This window comes from Talpa occidentalis, unplaced genomic scaffold (genome assembly GCF_014898055.3).
Source record: "Talpa occidentalis isolate TD23 unplaced genomic scaffold, MPIMG_talOcc4v2.1 talOcc4.17, whole genome shotgun sequence".
Classification (NCBI taxonomy): domain Eukaryota; kingdom Metazoa; phylum Chordata; class Mammalia; order Eulipotyphla; family Talpidae; genus Talpa; species Talpa occidentalis.
The window spans coordinates 45,841,082-45,868,383 of NW_023601754.1; the positions used below are offsets into that span (position 1 = coordinate 45,841,082).

General features: G+C 52.0%; 1 protein-coding gene across 4 annotated transcripts; it reads right to left on the reverse strand.

Moving 5' to 3' along the window:
* Window positions 1-138: 138 nt before the first annotated feature.
* LIG1 (DNA ligase 1) lies at window positions 139-26,978 on the reverse strand. Of its 4 annotated transcripts, none has more exons than XM_037516879.2 (28): window positions 26,873-26,978; window positions 23,508-23,587; window positions 21,417-21,506; window positions 18,603-18,738; window positions 16,693-16,819; window positions 15,689-15,787; window positions 14,655-14,762; window positions 13,574-13,693; window positions 13,141-13,216; window positions 12,733-12,813; window positions 12,396-12,452; window positions 10,713-10,885; window positions 10,395-10,561; window positions 9,904-9,980; window positions 9,023-9,114; window positions 8,706-8,805; window positions 7,991-8,076; window positions 7,625-7,740; window positions 7,240-7,335; window positions 6,164-6,274; window positions 5,529-5,600; window positions 4,715-4,859; window positions 4,505-4,587; window positions 3,145-3,297; window positions 2,823-2,876; window positions 1,979-2,122; window positions 540-632; window positions 139-408 (listed from the first exon to the last, which is right to left on the reverse strand). In XM_037516879.2, the coding sequence occupies exons 2-28, from the start codon at window positions 23,522-23,524 to the stop codon at window positions 325-327; spliced, it is 2,757 nt and encodes a 918-aa protein (XP_037372776.1). In that variant the 5' UTR covers window positions 23,525-23,587; window positions 26,873-26,978; the 3' UTR covers window positions 139-324. The 4 variants fall into 4 exon arrangements, with proteins under 4 accessions (XP_037372776.1, XP_054553245.1, XP_054553244.1 ...); XM_054697270.1 differs by lacking the exon at window positions 26,873-26,978 and adding an exon at window positions 23,912-25,341 and having other exon boundaries at window positions 13,574-13,687; XM_054697269.1 differs by lacking the exon at window positions 26,873-26,978 and adding an exon at window positions 24,918-25,339.
* Between the last annotated feature and the right edge of the window lie 324 nt (window positions 26,979-27,302).

The window sequence follows — 27,302 nt, forward strand, 5'->3', positions numbered from 1 at the left end:
CTGGCAGCTGCTATGTGCACAGTGCAGATGTGAAACATTTCCATTGCTGTGGAAAGTTCTGGAGGAAGGGGATGGCATAGACTGTTGCTGTCAGACTGTTCCATATCCCCCAAGCTGAGCAGAGGCTTAGACACAGAGTAGGTACTCAATAATTATTTATTGAAAATAACCAAGCAGCAGAATTCCACCCCCTTACAGACACACAAACACACACACACACACACACCTGACTTCCCAAACCCAGTGGACTGGACAGCGATTTGCTGAGCACCAGAGAGAAGACCCCCAGGCTCTTCTGCTGTGCTCTCCTGGCAGGGGGCAGGGTCAGTAGAAATCCTCCCCTTCGGAGTCAAGGTCCTCGCCTTGCTGGTTCTGAATCTGACTCTGCTTCCTGTACAGACAGGCCACCTGAGGGGAAAGAGTGGGAGTGGCAGTCAGAAGCCCTGGGACACCCTCCTGCCCACCTTGGTCAGAGCAGGTCAGAACCCCATCTCCAAGGTGCCACCCTGGGGGGCCCAGCCCTCCTCTGGGAGCCTCACCTGGGCACTGGAAGTGGCCTCCTCTGGCTTCTTGTCTTCACGGACACGAATAAATCGAGGGAAGCGAAGGGAGATCCCCTTCTCACTATCCACCTGGGGGAGACAGGGATGATGGCAGGCACCCTCTGTGTCCATGCTCCTGCATCCTGGGTCTGTTTCTTGAGCCCCATAACGGGGCTCAGAAATGGTTGTGAGGATTAAATAAGGCCAACAGTGTGCCTTAGGGACCACACCTGGGCATCATAAGGGCTGAGGTAAGTCCGGCTGCATGGCAGTTACTGATGATGCAGCTGTTATTATTAGGTGAAGGGCAGAGTTGTGGATTCTAGAAGCAAATTTGGGGTTCAAATCCCAGCTCTCAAGAGCCACAGGACCTGGACCAGCTACTTAGCTCCCTGGGACTTTACTTCCTCATCTGTATAATAGGGATGCTGAGTGCTTCTGTGAGGACATGGTGAGTGCACATAGTGGCAATGTACACAGTGGCAGGCTTTTTGGCATGGCGTTGCCCCACCAAAGTCTCAGAAATCGGTGGTCTGGTGACTGGTCATCCCATGGACCCTGAATCTCAAATGTTGAGCAAGAGGGGCATTTCAAAAGCAAAATTAAATGGCAATGATAAGTTCCGCCTTTAAATGGAAGTGAGCTTCTCATTGGAAAAGAGCACGTAGGCCCTCCCTGGTGGCTCAGGGGTTAAAGACAGCACTATCAAGCTATCGCTAGCCACTGCAGCACGAGTTCTATCCCTGGCTGGCCAGCAAGCAACCAACATGGCGAGCAGACCTCTTCTGCCTCGCCCACTGCTCCCCTCAGCAGTATACTTCAGTCAGTCTGCCTGTTCTGCTGCCCACTCTCTCTGGTGAATCCTCTCACCTCCTCGCACCTCTGGCTTACACCCCAGAACTTGTATGCATAAATAAATAAATCATTAAAAAAATTAAAAAGAAAAAAAGAAAAGAGCATGTAGCTTGATTTGGAAGAATCAGAAAAAATCTCACAGAATCTGCTTTTAATATGTGGGGTCTGTTCTGAGAAGCTGAGAGCTTTAGGGCTGGACACAGGTTGGGTTTGCCCTGCTAGGACTTCAGCCAGAACCGAGACTGAAGCACAAGGAATTGGCCACAGGAGTTTCAAAACATTCACTGTGGTTGAGAAGACGGAGCAGCTGGGTAGGAATCCTGCTAAACTTCTAGATGAAAGAAGGGGGGTCTTCAAAAATGACTTGAAAGTGGACTAGGGGCGGATGACGTGAGCAGGGGCCAGGTCACTGCTTTCTCTTTTTCAAAAGTAAAACCGTGGACCCCATTATCTGACACTGAAATATAGCACAAATTCCAGTTTTCTTGCTCACCCCTAAGGAGAGCAGGGGCTCCCAGCCCCTTCCCCACCTCCCACATGAATTCCTCAGGGAGACCTCCCCATGGACCTCTGTCACTCACCAGGCCGCGGGCAGCTGGGTAGATGGGGGACAGGGAGAGGTCGGCACACTTCACCTCCCACACGGCACTGGGCTCCAGCCAATGGTCCGGGGCCACGGCGCCATCGGCCCGTACATAGGAGCGGGGCCCAGACAGCACCAGGGCCTGTGGCAGGTAGGAGTGGGAATGAGGAAGAGAAGGGGTCAGGTCTCAACATCAAGGCAGAGGGTTGAGGGGTGAGGAAGGAAGATGGGGGAAGGGGAAAGACAGAGCATAGATACCCCTTAAAAGTAAAAAACTGAGAGGAAATGGGAAGAAATGAAAGAGACCCCGAGACAAGAGATTAAAGGCAAAAAGAGGCGGGGGGGGGGCAGAGACCCAGAGGACAGGAACCCAGAGAGAGAGGACAATGGCCTAGAGAGAGTGTTAGAGAGACCCGGTGGCAGGGGGGCAGGGGTAGAGAAGGGGAGACAGACACAGAGAAAGAGAGAGAAAACTACAGAATGGGTCAGAGACAGGACCCAGAGACACCAATTCATGATAAAAAGTTTGACCCCTGCTCCCAAAAAGCCTATAACCATGACAACAAACACTCCTATTACTAAGGGTTTATCCAGCATTCTTCGAGAGGACCTCAGGGAACCCCACAACTGTCCTGCATTCCAGAAGCACTGAGCTGGGGGATAAGAGGCCCCCTGCCCCATATAACTGGCAAGTGGCTGGCAGATCTGGCCAAAGCCAGCAGCACTGCCTGCTTTGCTTCACCGGCAGCTGGCCCTGAGCCCCAGATAGGGGAGGCCAAGAGTCCCCCACCCACTGAGGTGCAATTAGGGGAGAGAAGGCGAGGCAGGGCCCTCATGTTCACCTGCAGGCTCTGGTGATGTTCTTCCAGCTGCTCGTCACTGAAGCCAGTGCCAAGCTGTGGGGAGACAAGAGGTCAGGGACTTCCCAAAGGCCTGAACTTCCTCCAGCTTCCTATGGAGAGTCACCTTCCCAAATGCTCCCAACTGTCCCATCTCCCTAGCCTAGAAAGTCACCCTGTGGGCTCCCCTGCCTCCCACCAACCCCAAAAGTCACTGAAAACTAGGAGAGATAATCCCTCATGGGAGGATGTGACTGCCTCCTGCTGTGGTCCTCCCCAGGTGAGTCAAATCTCCCCCCAATTTCTGCGGTCTGGCCCTCAGCACCTTGCATATGGCCTGAAGCTCCTCACTCTCCTCATCATAGGAGGCCAGCAGGAAACCCCCATAGCGGCCAGCCCGCTTCCCCCGGCCCAGGTATGCGCCGATCACCACGAGGTCCAGGGTGTCACCCACACCTTCGAGGTAGTCCTTCTTCAGCTGGAGGACAAAGGGTGGCAGATGAGGTGGGGATCCTGTGCCTGCAGGTTCAGGGCTGAGGAGGGACTGGGGCATAAAGCAGCCTGATGGCAGCCACCCTGAGGACATGGGATGTGGACGGGGATTCTAGGGCTCAAGAAGAGTGGATGGCAGATGGGAAAGAAGATGGAGAATAGAAAAGCAGGAAGGAGCAAGAGGGGGAGGCCCTGGCTGGATTTTTTCCTTTTCCTTCAGTATGGAGATGCTCCCCTTGCTCCTTCACACAGAGAACATTTATCCATCCCCCTAGAATATTCACTAAATGCCCAATGTGTGCCCCAGCAAGTGCTCAGGTGTGGGAATGCTACAGAGAACACATCCCGAGGCAGGAAAGGTTCATGCTCTTGCTGCTGCTTACCATCTGGGAGGGGAGGCAGGCATGGACTGGGAAGCCTAATGGGCAGGCCTGGATGGCTCAACCTCACCCCCTCTTCATACCTCTCTATTCAAGCCTCCACCCTCATTTACCAGACAACAGCCTCCTGCCCAGCAGCCCCACACCCATCACCATCCACACAGCAGTCAGAAGACCCGGGCAAAATGACAAACTGGCCACAGGACTTCCTGCTCATGATGCCTCCGCTGGTCTCCCAAAACCCTTAGAGGAAAATCTAATTTTATTTTACCAAGGCCCCCGACACCTGTGTGATCAAGGACCTGCTCTCCACACCTCACACCTCTATGGCCCTTGCTCCCTGCATATGCTGAGTTTGTCTGACCTCAGGGCCTTTGCCCTTGCCAATCCCCAGCGCCCATCTTTACATCCTATCATCTGTATCTCTACGGGAACATCACCTCTGAAGGGGCTTTTCCCAAATACCCTCCCTGGCCTAAGCTGACCTGCTTTCTTCTCAGTGAACCAACTTTGTCTGGTTCAAGTCCCACCTGACTTCCTTCCTGTCAACCTTGCCCAACATGGGTGGTGAGCTCAGTGGGGAGAGAAACCTCATCTGGCTTTCTCACCATGGGATTCCTGGCAGCTCAAGCCACTACTGGTGGATTCCTTACTATGGGCTTACAGGAGGAGAGAGGGAAATCAGAGTCGGACTGCAACAGTTGGGATGGCACAAGGGCCCCTGAGCTCAAATAGGGACCACCAGGTAGGGACAGACTTCCATCTGCTGGGCTGGGTGGGAGGCTAGGCTGGGGGCTGGGAGTGGGAGGTCACCTTGAGCCAGTTGTGCGACCTCTTGGCAATCTCATAGGTGGCATCGACATCCAGGGTTTTTACCATCAGCCCCTCGCAGGAGTCTGAAGAGACACAAGCAATGCTCTGGTGATGGGGGCAGGCAGGTGTCTGGACCAGGTGAGCTGGCTGGGGCTGGATCAGCAAGGAGAGCAGGGAAGCCCCAGCCCCAGCAGCCCCAGACACTCTTACCTTTCACTGACTGCTCCAGAAACTCAGCGATCTGGTCCGTGTCCTTAGTGTCCAGGGAGGTGGCGAAGACAAACTCACCCTCTGTCTCCACAAAGTTGTCCCGAAGCAGCTGGCGGCGTCGGGAAAAGGGCTCTCGGACCAGGCTCTGGGCGGCAGGAGAGAGAGGAAGGGATTATCGTCATTGTGGAAATAGAAAATGAATGCCACGAGCAGCGGTTTCCTCAATCTTTTCCATCTTGGGCCCCCTTCCAACTCTTGAAAATTACTGAGGACTCACTCGAAAACCTGTGTGTGTATGGGCTACGTCACATGATAGTTACCACATATTGTTACATCACGTGTCCACATCTGTCAGATTAAAAGCAAGGATGTTAAAAACACTGTTCGTTTAAAAATAATAAATCTAAAGGTAAGCCAAAAACATATTTCTTTATGAAACAGGCCTGCATTTTAAAATAATCAGAAAAGGGCCACTCTTGTACATTTTTGCAAAGCATTTAGTGTCAGGCCTAATAGAGGCTGGGTTCTTGCAGCTGCTCCTAGCCCAGAGGGCCGCAAGACAGTGTTCTGGTTGCCACGCACAAAGTAAATCCGCGTCACACAGATGTGGACTGGAAAAGGGAGAGTCTCACAGGCCACTCTAGAAGGGTCGCAGGGACCCACAGGAGTCCAGGGACCACGCTTTGGGAACAACTGCTGAGAGTGGCATCCTAGCTTGGAGATGTGGCACGGACGGAAATCAAACACAGAATGCTGGCTCCCGAGCTCATACCTCACCACCTCAGCTGCCCCACAACATGAAGGGGGAACTCACCTCTCCATTGAGGTAGATGAGGTCAAAGGCGTACAGACACACTTGCACCTGGATCTCTGCAGCGTCCACCTCCTGAATTGGGGCAGAACAGAGAGCAGGAGTGAGGGACAGAATTGGGGTCTGAAGCAGACACTGCTGTCACCTCCCTTTATCCCCAGCTAATAGGCTGCACACTGGTGAGGGTGGCAAGGATGCTGGTCCTGCCCCTGAGGGCTGATGGCTCTTGGCTAATCCCAGCTTCATTTCCCTTTGTGGACAGTTGCCCTCCCAAACTGCCATGTAGCTAACAGTTGCCCTCCCAAACTGCCATGCAACTAACAGTGGTACTTGACACAACAGTAGCCAATAAGAATAAGTAAATTACTCGGCTGTGGGGGCAGACTGGGGTGGGGTGGGGTGGGGGTGCTCCTGGAACAGATCTTTTTTCATAATGAAACAGATATAGGAAAAGGGCCCATCCCTTCCACCTAACTCCCTTCCTGCTTCGTATGCTTAAAATAAGATGCAATGGCTGGAGCTGTGGCAGTCATAATGCAAATGGTAGAGACAACAGCATCCTGTCTGACAGACTTTGTCCTTCTGGAAGATGAGGGAATGTGAGGCCATGGCAGGGAGAGGAGAGGGGCTGAGGCTACCTTGCGTTTGCGGGTGGTAAGCACTTGGAATGGCTGGATCTGCTTCTTTTCCCGGTCCCAAGCCACAGCCTCAGCATCCAGGATGAAGGATGTGACTGACGGGAGTTTAATCTAGAAGGGAAAGAGTAGTTAGAAGGCAGGAAAAAGCCAAAAGACAGACACAGGGACAGAAACTTCCTTTCCTTTCACAGCTGTCAAAATCCACAGGTGAACTGACACCAACCCCAAAGAGACACTCAGGAACACAGATCCTTGTCTCCTATTCCACACACTGAAGGGAAAAAAATGAAGTTTCCCATGACTACTATTTGGTCCCACATGCTGGGAGCCTCTACTGTCTCCCTATACCTCTCATTTCACATCCAGTTCCCTAGTGTACTTGTGCAAGTCCTCTCTGAAATTCTAAGGCGTCCACACCCCGCCCTTCACACTTCTTCATTCTATCGGTCTCCTGGTCCCGCACCTGTATAACCTAATGTCCTCAGAAACTACAGTGTTCTTGGAACCCCAAATATCATCACAGCACATCCCTGTTAAAAAATATCCCATGGCCCCTGCAGAGAAGGTGGCTCTTCTTGGTCAGCACCCAGCCCTCTCTCAGGTCACTGTCATGCTGGCTGGAGAGTGAGATCCTGGCTCCCCAGCCTCCACTGCCACCCCAGGGTGGTCACGGGCCCTTGCTAGCCCAGAAGTCCAAGTGGAGTCAGCCAGGCACAGCCAGGTGTGCTGGAAGGGACTTAGGACAGTGATTTCTTTCCTCATGAGAGGAGACAGAAGCTGGAACTCCTTCTCCTCTTTCTGTCTGGAAGTGTGGCAGCTGTTTGGAGTGAAAAGCCAATAAGGGGAACAGCAGAAGACAGAGACAGGAATGAGTTGGGTTTAGGGGTATGGGCGGAGTCAGGATACATCAGGGCCAGCCTTGGGGTGCTTGGCCCCAGATTTGAGAAAGGGCCAGTGAGTCAGCTGTTCCATGATTTGCAAAATGCATTCACTCCCCTGACAATAACCCCTGACCCCACCCTCAACCCCCGCAAGTTGGGCCTCAGCTCTTGGTGCTCCTAACAGCAGATGCCCACCTTGGGGATGCGGCTGATGATGTCAGGGTACTTCCCAGTATTGTCTTCCTGGTTCCTGCTGAAGATCTTCACCTCCCCGCCTTCCAGAACATGGATCTGAACAGTGGGGGAGGGAGAGGAAATCAGAGCCCAGGCCACACTGGCTGCCCCTCCTTTTTCTTCTGATCCCCACCTTCCCTGGACAAAGTTTTAGAAGCTCTGGAAAAGGAATGGGTACAGCGACCTAAATGCATCCTTGTTCAAACAGCACCCCCAACCCTGTTTGTGGGAGGCCCACCACCTTCTTAGTTTCAGGTGGGGACTGATGCCCTGAGAGGCATGCAGGGTGTGTGGGAGGCTGTGGCAGCAGCTCAGGTCTGAAGGGAGGTACCCGCCCACCCCATACCTGTGCCCTCTGCCCGTCATATTTGTACTCGCAGGTGAAAGCTGCTTCCTCAAAGCGTTTCAGCACCTCACTGACACCCCGGGTAGGGTGAGCCAACATTGGTTTCAGGGGGATCCCTGAAAGAGGAGGAGAGAATGTGAAGGGAAAGGGGGGTAAGTGATGAGTCAGAGTGAGGCCTGGACCCATTTTCCTCCCTCACCACCGATGAAGACAACACCCCTCTCAGAAGGGTGCCTGATCTCCCCACTTGGGATGACGGTCATGTCATTTGATGACATTTTAGTCCCCGAGAGACCACAGATAAGGTGGACATATGACAGGTTGTGGGGGAAGGCTGTGCTGCCTGAGGGGCCCCTGGGGATGTACCTGGGCTCAGCCTGCAGTGCTCTGGGAGGTGGTCCAGGCCATGCTCCAGCAGAACCGGGACAATCCGGTCCAGGTCAGGTACCTCGCTGGGGTGAGTGGGGGGAAGAACAAGTTGAGACTCTTTCCAGAACTCAGGCAGCCTGGTAACTGCTCTTTGGCTGCAAGATCTGTCTCTGCTTGTCACCAGGTCTGTGGGTCTGCTCCTGCCTGTCCTGTCCACCCGCCTTTCACTGGTCCTCCCTCAGTGTCAGTAATATCACTGACTCCCTTGGTTTAGATCTTCCCCATCAGTCATCATGGGACCAGCGACTCTCCATCCAGGAACAAACATTAGAAGTCTCCTCAAGGTGGGCCCTGCCTCCACAGGCTCTGAGGTGCTGGCAGGGGCAGACATGAGGTCACAGGCAGCGTGGGGGGAGGCAATGACCCTGGAGCAGCCCCTGGCCCTGCTTTTGGAACGCACTTTCCGCTGCCTCCCCCGCTCCCAGATGTTGTCCAAGAACATTTCCCCAGGATAAGAAATGGCATTGAGACCACCTAAAAGGTACACGAGGCTAACCCCAGTAATAGCCTCTAGAGAAACATCTAAGATTGGGAGGTGGTTGTGGAATACTCCCTGTAACCTCTCATGCCCCATCCATTCCCCTCTCAGGTCTCCTGTCACCCCTGGTGCTGAGTCCATTGTCCCCTGGCTGCCTGACCCCTCTGTTCTCACCAGAATGTCTGCTTCAGAATCATGCCCTGTTCCTCCAGCCACGTCTTTCTGGTCTCTGCAGTCTTGCCCTTCCCAGCATCCACCACGGCTGGTGGGAATTCTAAGAGAAGACCCAGAAGAGGCTTTGGGATGGGCCCGCCCACTCAGTTACCCCAGGATGCACAGTGGGTGTTGTGTTGTACCTCAAGAGTAGGTAAACACAGCCACCACCCAAGACAAAAGAGGAGGACTTTCCCTCAGGGGAGAGAAACCTGGAGTGGCAAAGGGAACAGGAAGGGGGGGGTGGCGAGGGAAAGTGGGACTGGCAGGGGGCTCACCTTGGCCTGGGGGCGTGAGGCTCACAGCCTGGGCCAGGGCGGCCAGCACGGATTGTTCTGCCAGCCCAAGGCGCAGCCGTCCACTCAGGGCTCTGGGGAGAGAATAATGGGGGGACCTGTCCATACATGTTCAACCCTGCTCACCATACCTTACTCCTACCTCCTCTAATCTTCCCCTCCTTAACCCTTTGAAGGAGGTCATGTGCTGGGACTCAGTGAAGACTTACTAAAGAAAGCCAGGGCTGGAAAGAAACCAAAAGCTCCCACGCCTCCACTTAACAGAGGAGAAAACTGAGGTTAACCAGTCATGATCATGACTACTGGCATTTCCTGGGGACAGTATGGGGTGCCTCTCGGCCGTCTCTGCCTCAACTCAGCTGCACTCTGAGAAGATGGTGAGGCTGGGATATGGCGAAGCAGGGGCAGAGCCAGGCCTGATCTAGACCGCAGCTGGGGGTGGGGGCGTAAGGACTGAAGAATGAGGGTTAAGGACCTATCCCTGGCACAGGCCCCACTTTTAGTTAAAGAGGAGGAAACTAAGGCTTACCCTCACAGATACAGGATGGACTGATGATCAAGGGGCCAAAGGCAGGGTACCCAAAAAATATTGTAGAATATGAGCTCCATTACTCTCTTTTCTTGGGTTCAGGCACTGTCCCGGCACTTGCAGGCCACAGCAGACATCATTAATCCATCTCAGCTCTGCCCATAAGCCCCAAACTCCTTTCTCAGGTGGTACCTGTGTTCCCTTTCTGTCCCTCAAGGTCAGCGCGCCCCTCACTGGTGTTGCTTTTTCAAGACCTTCAGAACACTTGCATGATTGCAACTGCTGGTGCCCCCCATTTGCCCAGCTCCCTAAACTCACAGGCCCACACCCTCACCTGGCAATGTAGCGGGCTTCGGAGTGGCGGCAGGCAACAAAGAGGCCTTTGATGACGTCCATCTTCTTGGTTGTAGACTGAGGAGAGGGAAGAGCGGCCAGTAATGTGGTGTGAACTGCCGCGCCATACCTTTTCCCAGCCACCCTTGGAAAACCTGCCCTTTTCTCCCCCAATTCCAGACTCCATGGGTCCTGCTCTCTGGGTGGTAAGAAAGGTCAGCTCTTCTTTCTGCCTCTCCAACTGGTTTTCTTCAGTAAATCTTCGCTGAGTCCCAGCACATGACCAGTGCATGTGTGAGGATCTCTAGAGGAGCACCCATCTTGAGTATGGAAGGAGAGAAAGCTCGGCAACCCACATGCAGAACTCGGGCCATGCAACCAGAGAGTCTCCCCAGCCGTCATCCTGCCACACATATGCCTTGAGTCCCTCCCTACCCACTCCTGCACAGAGACAGAGAGCCGAGGGTCTGGGGTGTAGGCCACCCCACTCACAGCATGGCCAGAGAGCCGGGCGATGTCCTGGAACTTAGTGAAGACCCCAGCGGCACTGAGTGGGGGCGGGGGCAGCATGAGTCTCTGAGTACTGCGGCTGTTCTCGGCCACCAGCCCTACGTCACCCTTCTCTGCAGCCTCTGCCCGGACTGAGTCAAGTTGCCGACCTTGGGGTGCAGAGAAACGGGGTGATGAGTCTGAGAAGGCAGATGGCTACAAGTCTCCCTTCCCTGAACGGGCTTCTCAAGCCATGTGCACTGGACCTCTGCCCTCCCCTGAGGGCTGCCCCCCTGCCCTCTCCCCCATACCCCTGCTTACCTGTGGCCTGGGCCACTGCCTTGAGAAGGACGCCGTCCCCCACACCAAGTTCCAGGCCCTCCTGGGGTGGCCCCAGGCGATTGAGGCTGAGATAGAGGATGGGGAGGAGATCCGGAGGGGAGAGGGCCACCACCGAGCGTAGCAAGTTGCTCAGTGTCTCCACCATCCGCAGCCTGGAAGAGGTGACAGGGATGTGACTGCTGAGGACTTCAGGGGCACCAGGGGGAGTAAGAAGGACCTAGGAAAGGGCTCAAAAAAGTATCAGGTGTGTGAGTGCAGCCACAGCACATCTCGGCCGATGGCAGCTCAGTTACTGGGTTTGCTACACCATGGCCAAGAGGCTGGGGGTGGGGGAAACTATCTACAGAGAAACAACAGCAATGGTGGCTGGACTATTTCCCACATAGGAGGTGCTGGCTTTGAAAGCTTTGCAGGGTTTAACTTCTCAAATTCTCATCACTATTTGGTGGAGACCCATCATTGTTTCTGTTTTCCAGAGGAAGAAAAACAGCAACGAAAGATGCAGTCACTTGCCCCAGGTCACAGCGCAAGGAACTACTGAGCTGAGACGTGAACCAAGGGCACCTGCTCAGTGACGGCACACGGTTTTTTAAGATGATCCTCGTGCTGGGACGTGACGCTGACACGAGGGGGAGCTGGCCATGGGTGTGTGGGGACACGCTGCCATTTCTACAGGGTTTTTCGTAAGTGTAAAATTGTTATGAAAAAGCCAAAAGAAATTTAAAACCCCACCTTTGGATTACGGGGTTTGGACAGTCACCTACAGTTCTTCTGACCTGCTGTCTGATAACTCCTGAGAAGTAAATGAACTTCTGGACATCACAGTTCTCACTGCAAACTTGACATGGACAACCTTTATTTTACTCATGAGGAAGCCTCAGTTCAGAGAGGTCAGGCCACCTGCCTTTGGTCACACACCAGGAAGCAGCAGAGCTGGGCCAGCCACTGTCTCTTGGACCAGGCTCTGGTGAATTGGCCTGCACACTGCAGCCACCCACAGGTGCCCTTAACATGTGTGACCTGCCCCACCACGGGGCCACACACCAGGGTAGGACCCTTCCCTATTCACAAAGACACAGGTTTTTTAGAGCAAAGCGCTGGAAAACAGCATGACTGCTCCACTGTGTCGAGAAGGGAGTGGTGACACGTGAGATGTGTCATGGCCAAGGAGCAGCGACAACTGGAGTCTGCTTACACCCCCACGGAGATCATCTGCAAACCACACTGACAGTAAAAGTGGGGAGCAGAATGAAAAGTCCCTGAGAACACTGACATAAACTTGATATACAAGAGTGGGTACCAGGGATAGGGAGGGGGGAAAAGGGTTGCTGAGCCCTGTAGGAGGCTCTCCTGATAACCCAGACCTGGGACTCCTCCGGCTCACACAGCGAAAAGCCAACGGGCTTACAGTGGTTTTCCCACACCAGGACTCTGGGTTTACCACCATATCTTGCTCAGACCAACACAACAAGGAGCAGAGACTCCTGAGCCTGGGCGCACAGAGGCCCCTCTGGTGGCTGTGATCTGGTGCATGGGGGAGTGAAAGAAGGATCAGGCTTCGAGAGGTATAGCAAGCTCCCAGCATGGGACACCAGACATAGGATAAGGACAGAGCCGAGGGGCACCCGCCTGGCCAAGGCCAGCCCCGCCCCCATCTAGTACCGAGCAGAAACCTCCTCGATCTTCTCAAATGTCCGGGCCACGGCCAGGTAAGGTACCCTGGGGAGAAAGAGATATGAATATGTACAAGCCATGTTGTCCTAACCACCTACTGACCCCAGGCTTCCCACACCTCCCTGGGGACAGTCTGCTCACACCATCCTCTTGATGCATGTCATGGGAGAACAGAGTGTTCTCTCTTCCCTCTAGTGTGGCCAACTGTGTCCCCAAAACACAGAGACAGAGAGAGTCCCCTCCAGAGAAGGCTTGGGTTGGAGGGCCTCCTGTGGCAACAGGGCTGGGTGAGGACAGTCTGGGGGCAAATCGGGGAATGTCTCACTTCCGGCCTGGCAGCCAGCAGGCATCCTCCACAGGGTGGTAGTTGTTCTTAGCAGGATTGTAGCTGGCTGGGTCCAAGGGTCTGTGGAGGCAGAAGGAAGAGTCAACTGGGACACTCAGTCCTCCAAAGAGTACTTATTTAGCACCTACGATGTGCCAGTGCTGGTTCCAAGCCAGAAGTGAATGGAAACAAAGCAAGCTCAGGTGTTTTCTCTTCAAAGCACTGAACACAGTTATAGCAGTGTGGTTAACTCTACCCCAATCTGCTCAGTGCCCTGCAACCCCCATAGGCTTGGTGAGGGCCGGGGCAGGGGGCAGCTGTCTGCTCCAGGGGCGCCCACACAAGCACCAAGCAGTGGACTGAAGAGAGGGGGTCACGCCCAGGAGACGCTTACTGTATGTGACTCACCCCTTGGCTTCCTCCTTTCTTGGCGTACCAGATCCCTCTTCTTTTGCTTCTTTTTTCACTGCTGGCTTCCGGGGGGCTGGGGATGAAGAAAATTGTGGGTCCTTCCTTTTTCTGTCATCCCTCACAACTGGCCCAATATGTTAGGTTCTTGGGGAGAGGGTGATGGCGATGAGGGACTAGTAGCACTCACTGGAGAAAGGCCCACCCACCACCTGCTCCTGCACAACCCTGGAAATGTGGTGGGAGGAGAGGGGAAGTGAGGTGGTAAGATAAGTGGAGTTTGAGGCAGGAGGTGAGGGGAGGTAGGAGGACAGGTGAAGGTGAGGTAGGAGGATGGGGGAGGTGGGAGGTGAAGTAAGGTGAGGATAGGTGGAGATGAGGTGGAGATAAGGCAGAAGGTCAGGCAGAAGGTGAAGTAGGGGAAGAAACTCACTGAAGAAGCTGCTGAGAGTCTTGGGAGCTCTCGAGGCAGGGGGCGCCTGGGCTTCCTCCCTTGGTTCTTGCTTCATCGCCACCTCAGGCTCTGAGATGCTTTCTGCCAGAGGCTCTGTTTCTAACATGAAGGGTCAGAGGATGAGGCGCTGTCTGAACTCCCAACCCTGCCCTTGTCCTTCTGCAGCTATGTCATGGGCCTCTTAGGCCTGATGTTATTCGGTTAATTAGCATCATTCTAGGTTCTGGGAAACTGTGACTTGAAGTGCAATGATGTGTAACAAACACAGGGCCTCAAGTGTCATTTTGTTCAATGTCGGCCAGGATTCATTTTTCTCCTCAGTGTTATAACAAGACCACTTTGAATGAAACGACATCATACGAAGGAAGTCGCTTGTGAACTGCTGGACTAACTTGTGGAATTTCACCACTAAGTCCACTGGCCTGAATGGTTGTGGAAAGGAAGTCCAGCCACTAGACTAGAAGTAAATGTTCCCACTTTAACAATTACAGAAAATCAGATATGAATCAAAACCCAAAAAATGTCCCCATATGGTTATAAGACCTGAGTCTTAGGGCTAGCCAGACAGCAGAGGATGAACCACTCAAAATCTGAAACTCAGCATGGCTGTCTCATTTAAAAACTACTGCTCAATGGCTAATGCTTAATACCTGTGATCGCTGAGAGCTCTATTTTATTGCAGGATGACTTTTAGAACAGCGAAAACAATGGCAACAATAAAACCCAAGTCTCCTTAGAATTCTCAATTGACATTTGGGGATCTATATCTTGTTTAAAACAAGGGAACGTGAGAGAATTATATGTAGTTAAACAAGGCAGAATGGTAAAAACAAATCCTGGACATTTGATAAAGCAGCAGATGATATGATAAAGTATTTACAAAAACTAGTGAACATGAATAAACATGGTGAGAGCCATGAGGCAAAAAAGGAGGAGGGAGGAAGCAAGGGACAAAAGGAATGGTGGTTTAAAAAATTAAATCAAAAGATAGAGCAATTGTCCTCCAAAGACATCTGACTTCAAAACCAGAGAGATGGGCCTGCAGTGATCAGAAACTCACTGGCGGCCTTTGAGGGCTCAGGGGGTGGTGTGGGCTGGTGCTCCTCTTCTGCTCCCTTCTTTCTTGTCACTTCAGGATGCTGGAGGCTTTCTGTTGGGGGGTCTGTTTCTGGTGACAGAGAGAAACATCAGATACAAAACACTGTGACCCCCCAAGAACATTTCAAGGCCAGGACACTGTCCGAGCTTGTTCTCTCCTTCGTGCGACGGGAGGTGTAAGGAGCCCACTGTCAACCCCCAGCCAGGCGGGCACCTCTGAGACAGACCCTTTATAGTGCTAAAACCTGCCAACAGCTAATCAAATCTCCACCAAGTTCAAATCTGCTCTGGGAAGGTGAGGCTCCTAAGGACAACTTATGGAAAAAAACAAACAGCAACAATCGCCACCATTATAATCTCAGATTGCCAGGAAGTGAGGTTACATTTTCCAAGGAAACTGGGACATCTGGTGGACACTGTGTGAACTACCAGCTGTGGGTATTTCACTCCTGTAATACTAGATCACATTCGCTGTCATTCCTAATGAGGCATTTCTTACAAAGCTGGGCTTTCAGTGATTGCTGGGATAAAAGGCAAGAGTTGCACAAAAATCAACGTGGAATAGGAAGCGACAGCAGCAGTTTGCAACTGGATTCCAGAGTGTGAGAAACTGTGCAGCACGCCCCTGAGATGGCCTAATTGCTTATTTTAAAATGAAATAAAAATATTACTTTTCCTTCCATTGTATAACTATTACTTTCTCAAATGCCCAAGTTGCAAGAAGACAGCTAGCTGCTTGACCTTAACTATGTATTAAGAAACAAACCATTAAGGTTCTCGGGATGCCATGAACACATTACTAAGTCACTAGGGGCGTCTGGGAAAGGTTGGGAACTCTGATTTCTGGTAAAATTCACAAGGAAAAAGAAATCACTTAAAGGAAAACAATTGTCATCAAATAGGCCTAGAAATAGAAGAGAAAGTGGGACATGCATCTGGAGGACACAGGCAACACATACATACACACACACACCCTTCCTCCTCCTGGTGTCTCACCTTTCTCCTCCTCCTTTCTCTTCTTGGCATCTCTCTCCTTGTCCTGGCTCTGATCTTCTAGGACATCTTGAATTGACCGTTTAGGAAGTTGTTTCCGGGCTGGGAAGGCAAATGTGGCAACTGCTTCACTGGCCCATCTGCCCCCACTCCAGAGAGCTCAAGTCCACTGATGATGGGGCTCCTGAGGTCTGCTCCCTCTCTCTGCCTGCTCACAGCCACTAACCCCTACGCAAGTCCTATCCTTTGAGCTCTGCAGTTTCTTGGCTGTGTGACCATGAGAAGGTTATTTAACCTCTCTGTGCCTTGCACCTCATTCTCCACATCTGCAGAATGGGAACAATCCCCCAAAATAAGTGAGGACAGTAGGTGGTTGGCCCAGTACCCAACTCTAGCAGATGCTCTCAGAACATTCCCCCGAAACTCCCCTTCAAGTTCTTACATCTCCATGTGTCCAGGCCATCTCTGGTCCCATGGTTCACAGCCCCTGACCTTGTGTTCTACACACTGGCACGCTGGGTCATCAGCAGCCCAAAGGCCATCTCAACTCTTATACTCCCTGCCTAGAACTCTCTTCATACTTGGTCCCTGCTTACTCTTACACCTTCAGGGCTCAGTTAGGTTAATCTCTCCTTGAGAAGTCTCCCTGAGTTATGGCCAGACATCACCTGTGCCACCTCCATCACGGCACATGGTCACCAGATGGCTTCTCTGGCACTTACTAGGGACCAGCCTCGGTCCCAGGCACTCTACATATATTCACTTTTAATACTCCCAGCGCCTCTGTGTGAGGTGGGTATTGCAATCATCACCCTCTGTTCTACAGAGGAAGCAAGTGAAGTTCAAAGAAAGTTAAATCACTTGCAGGTCACACAGCCAGTGGATATTGTAGCCCTGCTCTTGACCACAACACTAAAAGCAGAGCCAGCAAGAGGATGGCCGCTGGGGTAAAGTCCCAATGTGAAGAGGGGCCGCTGAAAGGCTAAGTAAGGCCCACATGATCTTACCTGTGCGACGCTTAGGGATCCCAGATGGGGAGATGCCCATAGCAGAGGTATCCGAGGGGGAAGAGTTGCTATCAGGAAAGGTGACAGGACTGGGAGGGGACACTGGCGGGGAGTCGGGGGCAAGTTTCTGGAAGTTTGGGAAAGAAAACAATTCCAGAGTTAGGGGAGAAGGTGGGACCACTTCGCAATCTCAGTTCCCAGCTAGTTGAGAGTAGAGTAGACTCTGAAGCTCGCTTTCCCAGTGCCCACCCTTTTTTTGGTCCCCTGGTCCCAGTCCCGGTTCCTCAGCTTCTCCTACTAGGGCCATCATGCCACCCTCCTGTACAGTTTCATGGTCCCTTACCCTCCCCATTGTGGACACCAATAATAAAGCTTTTTCCTCAAGTGATAGAATTTTTTATTTTTAGCTAGGCTTAGGGCGGTCCAAGACTACATTTCCCAGCCTCCCTTGCAGCTGGGTGTGGCCATGAACCTCAGTACTACATAATGTTTCACACTTCCCGACACTTGTAGGGTCCGCTGTGTGGTGCCCCAATGGAGACATTAGCCATACCACACCCCCTGCCCAGTGTCCCTTCCTTAAAGATCTGAGCCCTAGGTCCAAAGGGTACTCCCTCCAGGCTCAGAGGTCCCAGCAACCACTGACCATCATCCCCACCATGAAGATTCAGCTCCATGGCCAGAGGCATGACAGTAGCACCTGCAGTTGCTACCTCCATAAGGCCTTCAAGTTCCCTCTGTCTCTTCCGTTACCTAGTTGCTAACATTGCACCCGGTTGACAATTCATCATCTTTCATGTTCAGTGACACAGACAGGGTGGTTAAGGTTGCAGTGGGGATTACGCTTGCAGATCAGCCGCCCATAAGATGGGGGGATGATCCTGCACGGTGCAGGGGGCCCCATGTGACCACAGGGGCTTAGAAAGCGGAAGAGCTGAAAAGAGATGAGCTACGACACACAAGAAAGGCACAGAGGCGCTAGCTTTGAAAATGGAGGAAAGAGGTCTCCAAGGGCTGGAAAAGGCAGAAAAGGGATTCACCCCCCCAGCGTCCAGAAGTCACACAGGTCTGCTCACACCTCAACATTGGCCTCCACAGGCCAGAGTCAGACCCCTGTTCAGAGCCAACCGAAATAAAATTATGTTGATTCAAGCCTGTGCATTTGTGAATGTGATGGCAGCTAAGGCTAGTAGTGAGGGAAAGCTTTGTTGAGGTGACATATGAGCAAAGTCCGCAGAGAGGGGGGCACAGAGTCACATGTGTACTCAGGAGGAAGAGCAAAGCGCAGGGAAGAGCACAAGGCCCAGTGGGTGCATGTGAGACCAGGACAGAGTGAGCCAAGGAAGAGTCGCAGATGAGGTGGGGAGGCAGCCCAGGAGACTTTGTGGGTCCCTGTAAGAACAGGCTTTGGCCTGAGCTGCCAACATTGGGGGCTGGAGCAGTGAGAAAGCTCTCCCTTCTCCCTTTACCCCCCCACCCCAGAATGAAAAGCACTACACTGAAGTTTTCTTTCTGCCGAGCGCTGAATGGGCATTACTTGACTTTTAAACAGGGGAAGGGAAAGGAGTAAGCCAATGTATCTGGAGAACTGAAAAAAGACCTCTGACAGCAGGAGAGTCGGGATGTGGTTCTGAGGCCTTATTGTGTGTACCGGGCATTGTGCTCAGAGCAGTGTGAGGATTGATCCCCTCATCTTCACAGCTGCCCTGTTATCAGGAATTGCACTGCACCTTACAGGTGGGGTAATCGGAGACCAGGCTGCAGGTCTGCCCTAGGGCATACCAACAAACTCCTCCACCTCCTGGGGCAGGTCTCCAGAATTCTCTGGAGCAGCTGCGGCTCTCAGTTCCAAAGGCTAAAGGGAATTATGGTTTCTTCTGGTAAAAACAGGCAGGCTGATAGGGACCTACCAGGACTTTGGGGGGCGTGCGGGCTTCCTCCTCGTCTTCTCCTTCGCTGCCCAGGACCCGAGCTAACTTCCTCCTTGGCCTCTTGACTGGTGAGTCATTCTCAGGTACCACTCCATTCCGCTCCTTCAGTGCCACTCTAAAAGGTGGGAAAATAAGACTTTTCTAGCAGGCAGAGTAGGGATGCTGCCTACACTCCAGCTCCTTCGCAATGTTTCATTCCCTTCGTTTCCTTTAAAACATTCAATGAACTTTTTCTGGGAGCCTCCCTGGCATAAATTCTTATTTTTTTTTTTCCTGGCATAAACTCTTAATCCTCCAGCCATTCATCAAACTACTCTGGAGGCCTCGTAGGTGCTCACCCTGTGATAGGTGATGCTAAAGCACAGAGGTAGAATCTTCTTCGGGTAGAGACTGGCCTCCAACATCCACCTGGAGACCCTCTTTACTTCAGTCACTTAAGTTCCTCAGTTTCAGCTCCATACATGGCCACCCAGCTAGGGACTACACTTTCCAGCCTCCCCTGCAGCCAGACATGGCTGTTCTGGTCAGTGGGGAGTAAATGGCATGACTGACACATACAACTTGTTTCTACTTGTCCTAACTGCCATCTTACTCTTGAAACTTGGACCCGCAGACCTCTTTAAACAATGCAGAAGTGGGCCTGGCAGAGCAGAGAGAAGGGGATGGAGGAAGAAAGAGGGCAGGAAAGAGCCTGGGACGACATAGTAGAACAGAGCCGCCTACCTGCCCTCAGCCAAATACCTCAGAGTCTGACAAGTGAGAAATGGCAGCTTTTCATCTCCTCAAGTAACTATGGCTTCGGTTGCTGGTTCAACAACCCAACTGCTACCTAGCACTGGCTCTGAGGAGCCCACATTGTGGTGGGGAGGAACACAGCCCACAAAAATACAGCAAGCATGTGCATGCCAATGGTAGTCACTTAGGGCACTGAGGACATGCTGATTTGTACAGGAACCCGCATGTGCGGAGTTCCCAGTCTGGACGAAGAAACCAATGTGTTCACAAAGAGACACTCATTCCACGGAATGTCATTCACAAGAATGAAGCAGGTTCAGATGAAGTGTCCTGGGAGAGGCTCTAGGACATTTTTTGTGGGGTGAAACTAAAGTATCGCTATCGATTTTATTCATGGCTAACCCCACAGAGCTTAAAACAGGGTTTAGCATGCAGATGATCATAGGTATTTGCTGGGTAAATGAATCTATATAGTATGATTCCATGAATGTAAAAATATAGAGAAAAGTGCATCCATCGATCTCTGCAACTTGCATGTTCTGCTTTAGTTTGCTAAAAACAAATTTAAGGAATGTGCTACCAAGTAGCTATTATGTTGGACATGTATCAGTGATTTGAGAAGTAATAGGGACCAAAGGACCTGCTACCTCATCTATAATTATGGGGAACACTTAGCCATTCAACAAACATTTAGTGAGCACCTTTTATGTGTTCATAACTGTACCATAAGAACATATGTTTAGATGCACAGAAAAGAGGTCTGGAAAGCTACATCTTAAGTGGGTAAAGTAATTCTGCTGAAGAGAGTATTATAAGGACTTCACCTTTTTACTTCACCTACTTCTCTGAGCTGGTATTTTAACAATTACCACATGTAATTCTAAATATCGATACCTCTGCCAGAAACCACATGCCCAAGAAGATACACATAGAAATGATTTATGGTGACATAGGTTGTTGTCAGCCATGAGTTGAAAATAAGCTAAAGACCCATTAGAAGGGGAGTGCGAACTAGTTTCCACAGACTAGCCATACAGTGTGATACAAGGCAGAAGGAACAAAGGATCCGAGCGCCCTGTGCTCATGAACAGAAAAATACCTAAGTCACATGACCTAAGTTGAGCCACACTATACATAATACAGCCTGTAAACTTTTTTTACATTAAAATAGATCAGGAGTTGGGCAAATTCTTGATTCTTACCTAACTGAGCACCTATTACAAATCAGGCACCAGTCTACATGCTGCTATATGTGGATTTACCGAACCCCCAGACAAAAGTCTGAAAGAGAGTACGATACCCCTGTGACACGCAAGGATACTGGGACACGCAAGGAAGGGGACATTCCTTGCCCAGAATCCCAATTAGAGATGTGAAGGAAATGTGGCAAGCTAACTGGCCCAGAGTGTTCACATGACCCAAGCAGGATCATCTGGAAAATACCTGATGTGGACTTTGGAGCAGAGAACAATGCTTTGGTCTACTCAGATCAAGATGAAGCCAGTGACCAGCTTCTTTGCCTCAGGGTCAAAGTCTGCTCTAGGATGAAGCCAAGACCTGAGAAACAGAGTCCTGGGTCAATGCTGAGACCCTAGATCTAGCTGCGCCTGAAGCTGAACCTACCTTTAGATGTCCCAGTTACTGGAGTCAAAAACTTCCTTCTGGGGCCTTCCTGGTGGCGCAAGGGGTTAAGCAATGCACTATGAAGCAATCCGCAGCCTCTGCAGCACGAGTTCGATCCCTGGCCAGCCAGGGAGCAATCCATATGGTGCAGCAGACCTCCCCGGTCTCTCCTGCTGCTCCCCTCAACAGTGTATTTCAGTCAGTCTGCCTATTCTGTTCCCCACTCTGTCTCTGGTGAATCCTCTCACCCCCTGCATCTCTGGCCTGTACCCCAGCTCTTGTATGCATAAATAAATAAATCTTAAAAAAAAAAACCAAAAAACTTCCTTTTGGCATCCAGGCATTCTGAGCTGGCTTGTACCACTGGCAGCCATGAGACTTCTGGTTGTTCACAGACTAGACCCCCCACATCCTGGCCCCGTGCCTATTACATACTTTGGAGGGGGCTCTGGCTCTCTGGTACTGTTGGATGTCTCCTTCTCTGGCTTCATCGCTTTGCCCTCTTTCTTGGGTTGGAAAAATGACCTGGAGGAACAGAAGATGGTGGAAGACAAGGGAACAATAGCAGCATCAATAATTCCCTACCTGTACTGCATTCAACCATTCCCTATGCCTGTTCCTATCCCAGCTCGGAACAGGATTTCAAGCTACTCCCTTTGACTGATCAGGAAAAGGGGGCTTACACAGAGGCAATGCTGTTTGTCTGCCTCAACTCCCCTGAGATAGACACATCCCAATTTTCATTCAACAAGTATTAAGTAACACTTATAATACACCGGAGCCTGTGCTGGGCCCTGAAGGTTTAGTGGTGACCCCAAGTCCCAGACTTCAAGCAACTGATACACTAGGGGAGGAGGCAAATACTGAGCAAGTAACTAAATATAAAATGTCAGGAGGCATGAAATGTTCTGAAAAGGTTAAATAAAGCAAGAGCCCTCCACAGGAGACTGGCTAGACCGGCTTGTGTTCAGAGTAGACGAAACCGAGAAGGAAAAATAGCAACTTGACAGTGGGGAGAGCAAGCTGGCCAGCACTTCCCTGGCCAAGGGAGAGGGAACCTCACACCATAGCCCACCACCCCAGCCCAATTATGGCACCAGACAGGCCAGATAGGGGGACAAAGTGAGTCTGAGATAAGGCTATCCAGAGACCAGGAGGCAGCATGAGAACAAAATGCAGCATGGTGCTACAAATCAGATCCCGGAATAGATGAGGTTGCTCACAGAAATCCAAATGAAGTGTGGCATCCAGCTCATGGGAATGGACCCATGCTAGTTGTCATAGATGGAAGATGGGTGGGGGATCTGCAGGAATCCCTGTACTAGCCTTTCTGTATGCTTGACATTCTTAAGCGTGCAACTTTTCTGTACACTTAAAATTCTTCCCAAATAAATGTTTTATTTTATTTTAACCATCTTTTTTTTAAATAGCAGTGACATTGGTTTAAAACACGTGTATGATTTAAGGGTAAAAAAGCTCACCCTCTTCAGGTGTAGGTCACCACACACCATGCTCACCACCAAAGCATCCATAATCCTCCCTCCTTTGCTCTTCACCCCCAAAAAGTTTGCTTAATTTTAAAAAACAAATAAATACAGCAAAGCAAGGGGAGTGGAAAGCCCTCAACCTGGACAGTTTTCTCACCACTCAAGAAACACGCAGCCTGGGGTCTCCGCAGGCGCCACCTCCCATCTCCCGGGCTCTCTGGCTGTCAGCCAGGTCTGCCCAGGTCTGCGTTTGTCAAGAATGCATTCCCTCTTCCTGGCAGTCCCTTCATTGTCCTCTTGGGGTGCCCCTTTCCCCAAATTATCTCAACCCTAAAGGCCTGCTTTCGCTACTCCCAGGGTGGGCAGAGGCCCCAGGCTTGGCACATCAGAGTCCTGCATTCCCATGGCTAAGGTGACAATCCCAGGGGCCTGAACTGGGCCAGTGGAATCTGACTCTTGCTATTGATGGGGCAGTGGGAAGTGGGAGGCTCTGGGGGACTGCTAACTCTAGGAAGAGCCTGCCCAAGTGCCACAGCAGCAAAGACGGTAGAGCTCAATGATGGCGAGAGAGGCTCCCGAGGACGAAGTTTTGGCAAATGGATCCAACCTCCAAGTCCAGAAAGTTTTCACTACCACACAAGTCATTCTGTTCCTCTCTTCCTGGAGCCAGCTAGCATCGGCTGGCACACTAACATCTAGGCAATCACTATTTCTCTGGGGGCGGGGGTAGGAGGGAGAGTTACTCTGGCTGAGGCAGCATGCTTGCAGGGTCTTTATCCACTACAGCTTCATGGGAAACCCCTTTCTCCTCCACTTGGAACAATCACCAACTTCTCAAGACACTCCATATATTCCCTGAGGGGATGAACCCATTGCTGATGGGTTACGAGTTTGCCCCTTGCAGCTGAGAAACTTTGGTTCATATACTCCCCCTCCTCCATGTCCCACACCCCACATTCAATGTGCTGCTCAACTCCTGGAAACGCCAAGCACAGAGAAAATGAAAGAGAAGCTGTGAATGGGAGGGCGGAGTCCTCACATGATACTTCGCTGCATGATGGCGATGATGGCGTCAGACCCCTCCCTTCCCCTCGTCTTTTCTTCTCCTGTTAGCTGTACCTGAAACAGAAATGCACATTCTTGGTGAGAAGATTGGCTGTACAGAGACCAAAGGGAAGAAACCTATCAGATTAAAACAACAAACAAAAAACCACATTTCTCGTATATTTATCTAATCATCATCCAATTCTAATTCATAGACCCCCCCCCATTCTCTTGGAATTTCCTAATTGTGGTTAAGTAAAGACATCTCTTGTTATGTTAATGAAGGTAAGGTAATTATGGGAAGTACCTGAAAGGGGATGGGGGCTGGTGGCCTACCACATGATTAGGAGTTTGCCCTTCTAGTCCCACCCACCCTGACCTCCAGGTTGGATCAATTACCAATAGCTAAGGAGTTCTTCCATCAAGACACTGATGAAGCCTTGATAAAAACCCTAGAAGAGAGCTGCAGAGAGCTTCCGGGCGGGTAAACGGAGGAAGTGCTGGCTGAGTGATCCACCTACAGAGGGCAAGGTGCTGCTCGTCTTTCTCCATACCTCGCCCCGCCCTACGCCCCTCTTTCAGCAGGCTGTTCCTGAGTTCTCTTCAGTCGCTCTAGCGACTTAGTCAAACCTGAGAAGGGGGTTTTGGGAACCCTCTTCTTTAGAGCTAGTTGGTCTAAATGCTGCAAACTGGCACCTGAAGTCTAAGGAGGATCTGTACCCTGTCACTGGAAACACAGGTGAGAGCCTGGGCTTGCCGCTGGCCTCTGAAGCGGAGGGTGGTCTTGGGAGATGGAGCCTTTTAATCATGGGATCAGAAGCTCTCTTCTGGTAGACAGTGTCTGAGTCAATTTGAATTCTAGGGCACCCACACACCCACATTGCACTGGGTCTAGGAACCCTCTTCAGGAGCATCTGAAATGCAGCTAGTGCAACCAAAGAGCTAATTTTTTTGTGTATTTCTAATTTATTTAAATGTTATGAGCTACACATGACTAGTGGCCACTGCATTTAGCGGTGAGGGCTAAAGTGTAAGTTTCATCTAGATGGAATTTATCTATTTTGTTCAGTGATAATGACTGCAGGACCTAAAAGCAATATATACACAAGTCTTTGTTTACTGAAAACTGTTGTGCCCAAGGTCAGCCGACTCGGCGAGCATAGCCTCCAAGAACCCAAAGACAGCTGATGCAAACACAAAAGGGAGTTTATTTCAGACTCGAGTCCGGGTTCAAGGCACCTACCAACGCAGTGGCAGATACCGAGAGCCCCGAACAAAGGAAGCAGGGGTCTTTTAATAAGGTTAAATTATGCTGGCAGTTACTCATTGGCTACAAGGATGCGTTCTCCAACTTTGCCAGGCTATCATTCTAAGCTGACTGGCCAGGCCAAGATGCAGCTCCAACCTGCAGCTCCAATTACAGCAAGTTCATCCTCATTGGTGACCAGAGAGTAAGGGTGGAGTGAGGGTCCAAACTATCTCTGGAATGCAGTCTTTTCCCGGGACAGCAAGACCTGCAAGACCTGAAATTCTAAAATGGCAGTTACACACAAAATGACAAAGCAATGGCTAAGAATACTTATGCTCGGTTCCACAAAAACCAGGATAATGGAAACATTCCTAAAGAATTGAGGGTTCGGGCCTCCACGGTGGCGCAGCGGGTTGGGCGCTGTGCTGTGGGGCTGTCTCCAGCCTCTGCGGTGCGGGTTTTTTTTTTAAAGATTTATTTATTTATTTATTTATACAAGCACTGGGTACAGTCAGAAGCACGGGAGGGTGAGAGAATTCACCAGAGCCAGAGCGGGGAGCAAAGCAGGCAGAAGGACCGAAGCACACTGCTGAGGGGAGCAGCGGGCGGCCTGAGAGGTCTGCGCGCCATGTGGGACCCTCCTCCGGTGGGCGGGGAGCAGCCGGGAATCGAACCAGAGCTGCAGAGGCTGCAGGCAGCTTCGCAACCCAGCGCTCAACCGCTGTGCCACCGGGGAGGCCCCAGCGGTGCGGGTTTGATCCCGGCTGGCCGGCTGGCCAGCCAGGGAGAGTTCCACATGGTGTGGCAGACCTCTCCTGTGGCGCCCGCTGCTCCCCTCAGCAGTGTATTTCTGTTGTCTGCCTATTCTGCTTCCCACTCTGTCTCTGGTGAATCCTCTTACCTTCCCGTGCCTCTGGCCTGTATCCCAGCTCTTGCATAAAAATAAATAAATCTTTAAAAAAAGAATTGAGGGTTCATAAGCAGGTTCTTTCCAAACCTGGCGGACTTAATGAAAGCTCCCGCAGCCCCACCTCACCTATGGGAACACTTTACACCTTTCCCCTAAATCTGCTACTCTCTGTCCTCATCTGAGGTTTAAAACAGCTGAGCACCCTCAAAAGGCAACCGAGGAAGCTGAGACCGCAGAGGCCTTATCAGGACCACACAGCCAATCAACCATAGCTAGGAGGATGAGAATGCAAGTTCTGAGACCACCTGGGATTCAGCTTAAGACAATTCAGTTTCAGATCTCCCTATACCACTCCCACCTACTAAATCAGAAGTTCTGGGAACAGAGGGGGATATCTGCAGGCCTAGCTCCAGGGGGATCCTAAGATACCATGAAATCTAGACCGTCTTACTCAACTTCTCAGCCTTTCCCTCTGCTTTCTTAGGCTGCCACTGGAGTCAGTGATTCCAAAGGGGATGGAGACCAAAGTGTCAAGTCTCCCTTTAACTTTCAGATGCTAGCTCCCATTTCCACTTGCCCCTCCCTCCCGCCAAGTTCTTCTCCCATTCTCTTGAAGTTTTTCCCCCTGGCCTAGGGGCATCAAGTTTCTCTTCCCTTCCCAAGTTCCTCAGACCCTCTCTCCACCCCTGAGTAAGTAGAAGCTCAGACCTTTCATCTACCCTCTCCTTGACCCTACCCCTGCCCAGGTCTCGGCTTCGAGGATTTCTAGCGCGCCCCCTCTTCTGCTGACTTCTCCCAGTCCAGAAGACTCCCGGCTTTTCATACAACCTTCACCTACACCTATAGGCCTAGCCACGGACCTCTACCAGGCCAGTTGGGCCCAGCCCTTAAGGCCGACCGAGTCTCGCCAACTTTTCCCCATAGCCCCGCCCACCATAATTATTCACGTCCCGCCCCGACCAAGCCCCTCTCCTCGCGTCCCCGCCCCTCCAGGCCTCTAATCAAACTCTCCCGGGTCCAACCAGCCCCGAGTCCCCTCTCCAGGCAAGCCGCACACTCCTGCGGCACCGCCCGTGCACCTCCAGGGGCCCGAGGCCGGCGCCGCGGCCCCCGCCCGCTCCTCTGCAGGCGAGGGCCCGGCGAGGTCACGGGCCCCGGGGGCACGACACGCACACCCTCCCCGCCTGCCGGCCCTACTTGCCTCGCGCAGGCCGCGCGCGCCGCAGTCCTGGGCTTCACACCCGAAGCCTCTGGGCGCCCGACACGGCCCCAAATTCGCGCCACAGAATTCGCGCGCAGACTTCGGGGGCGGGGGCGGCGCCGAGCTGGGGGCGGGGCCCGCCGACTCCTGCGCCGGGGCTGCGGCGCGGGGGACGCCGGGAGTTGGAGTCTCCCGAGCCGGAGGTCGTCAGGAAAGCGGGAGAAGGGGGTGGGGAACACCCGCAGAGCACGCTGGGAAACGGCCTTGCGCCTTCTCTCGCTGTGGATGAGCGGGTGTGGCTGCGGGTCGGAGGAGTGACTGGCGGGGAAAGGAGGAGACCCGGAAGCCGCTGCGCGAGGCACGGCGGGAAGAGAGGCGGGAGGCGGCGCGGGGCATCCCGGGAGCAAGGGCCGGGCCGGGCCTCGGTGCG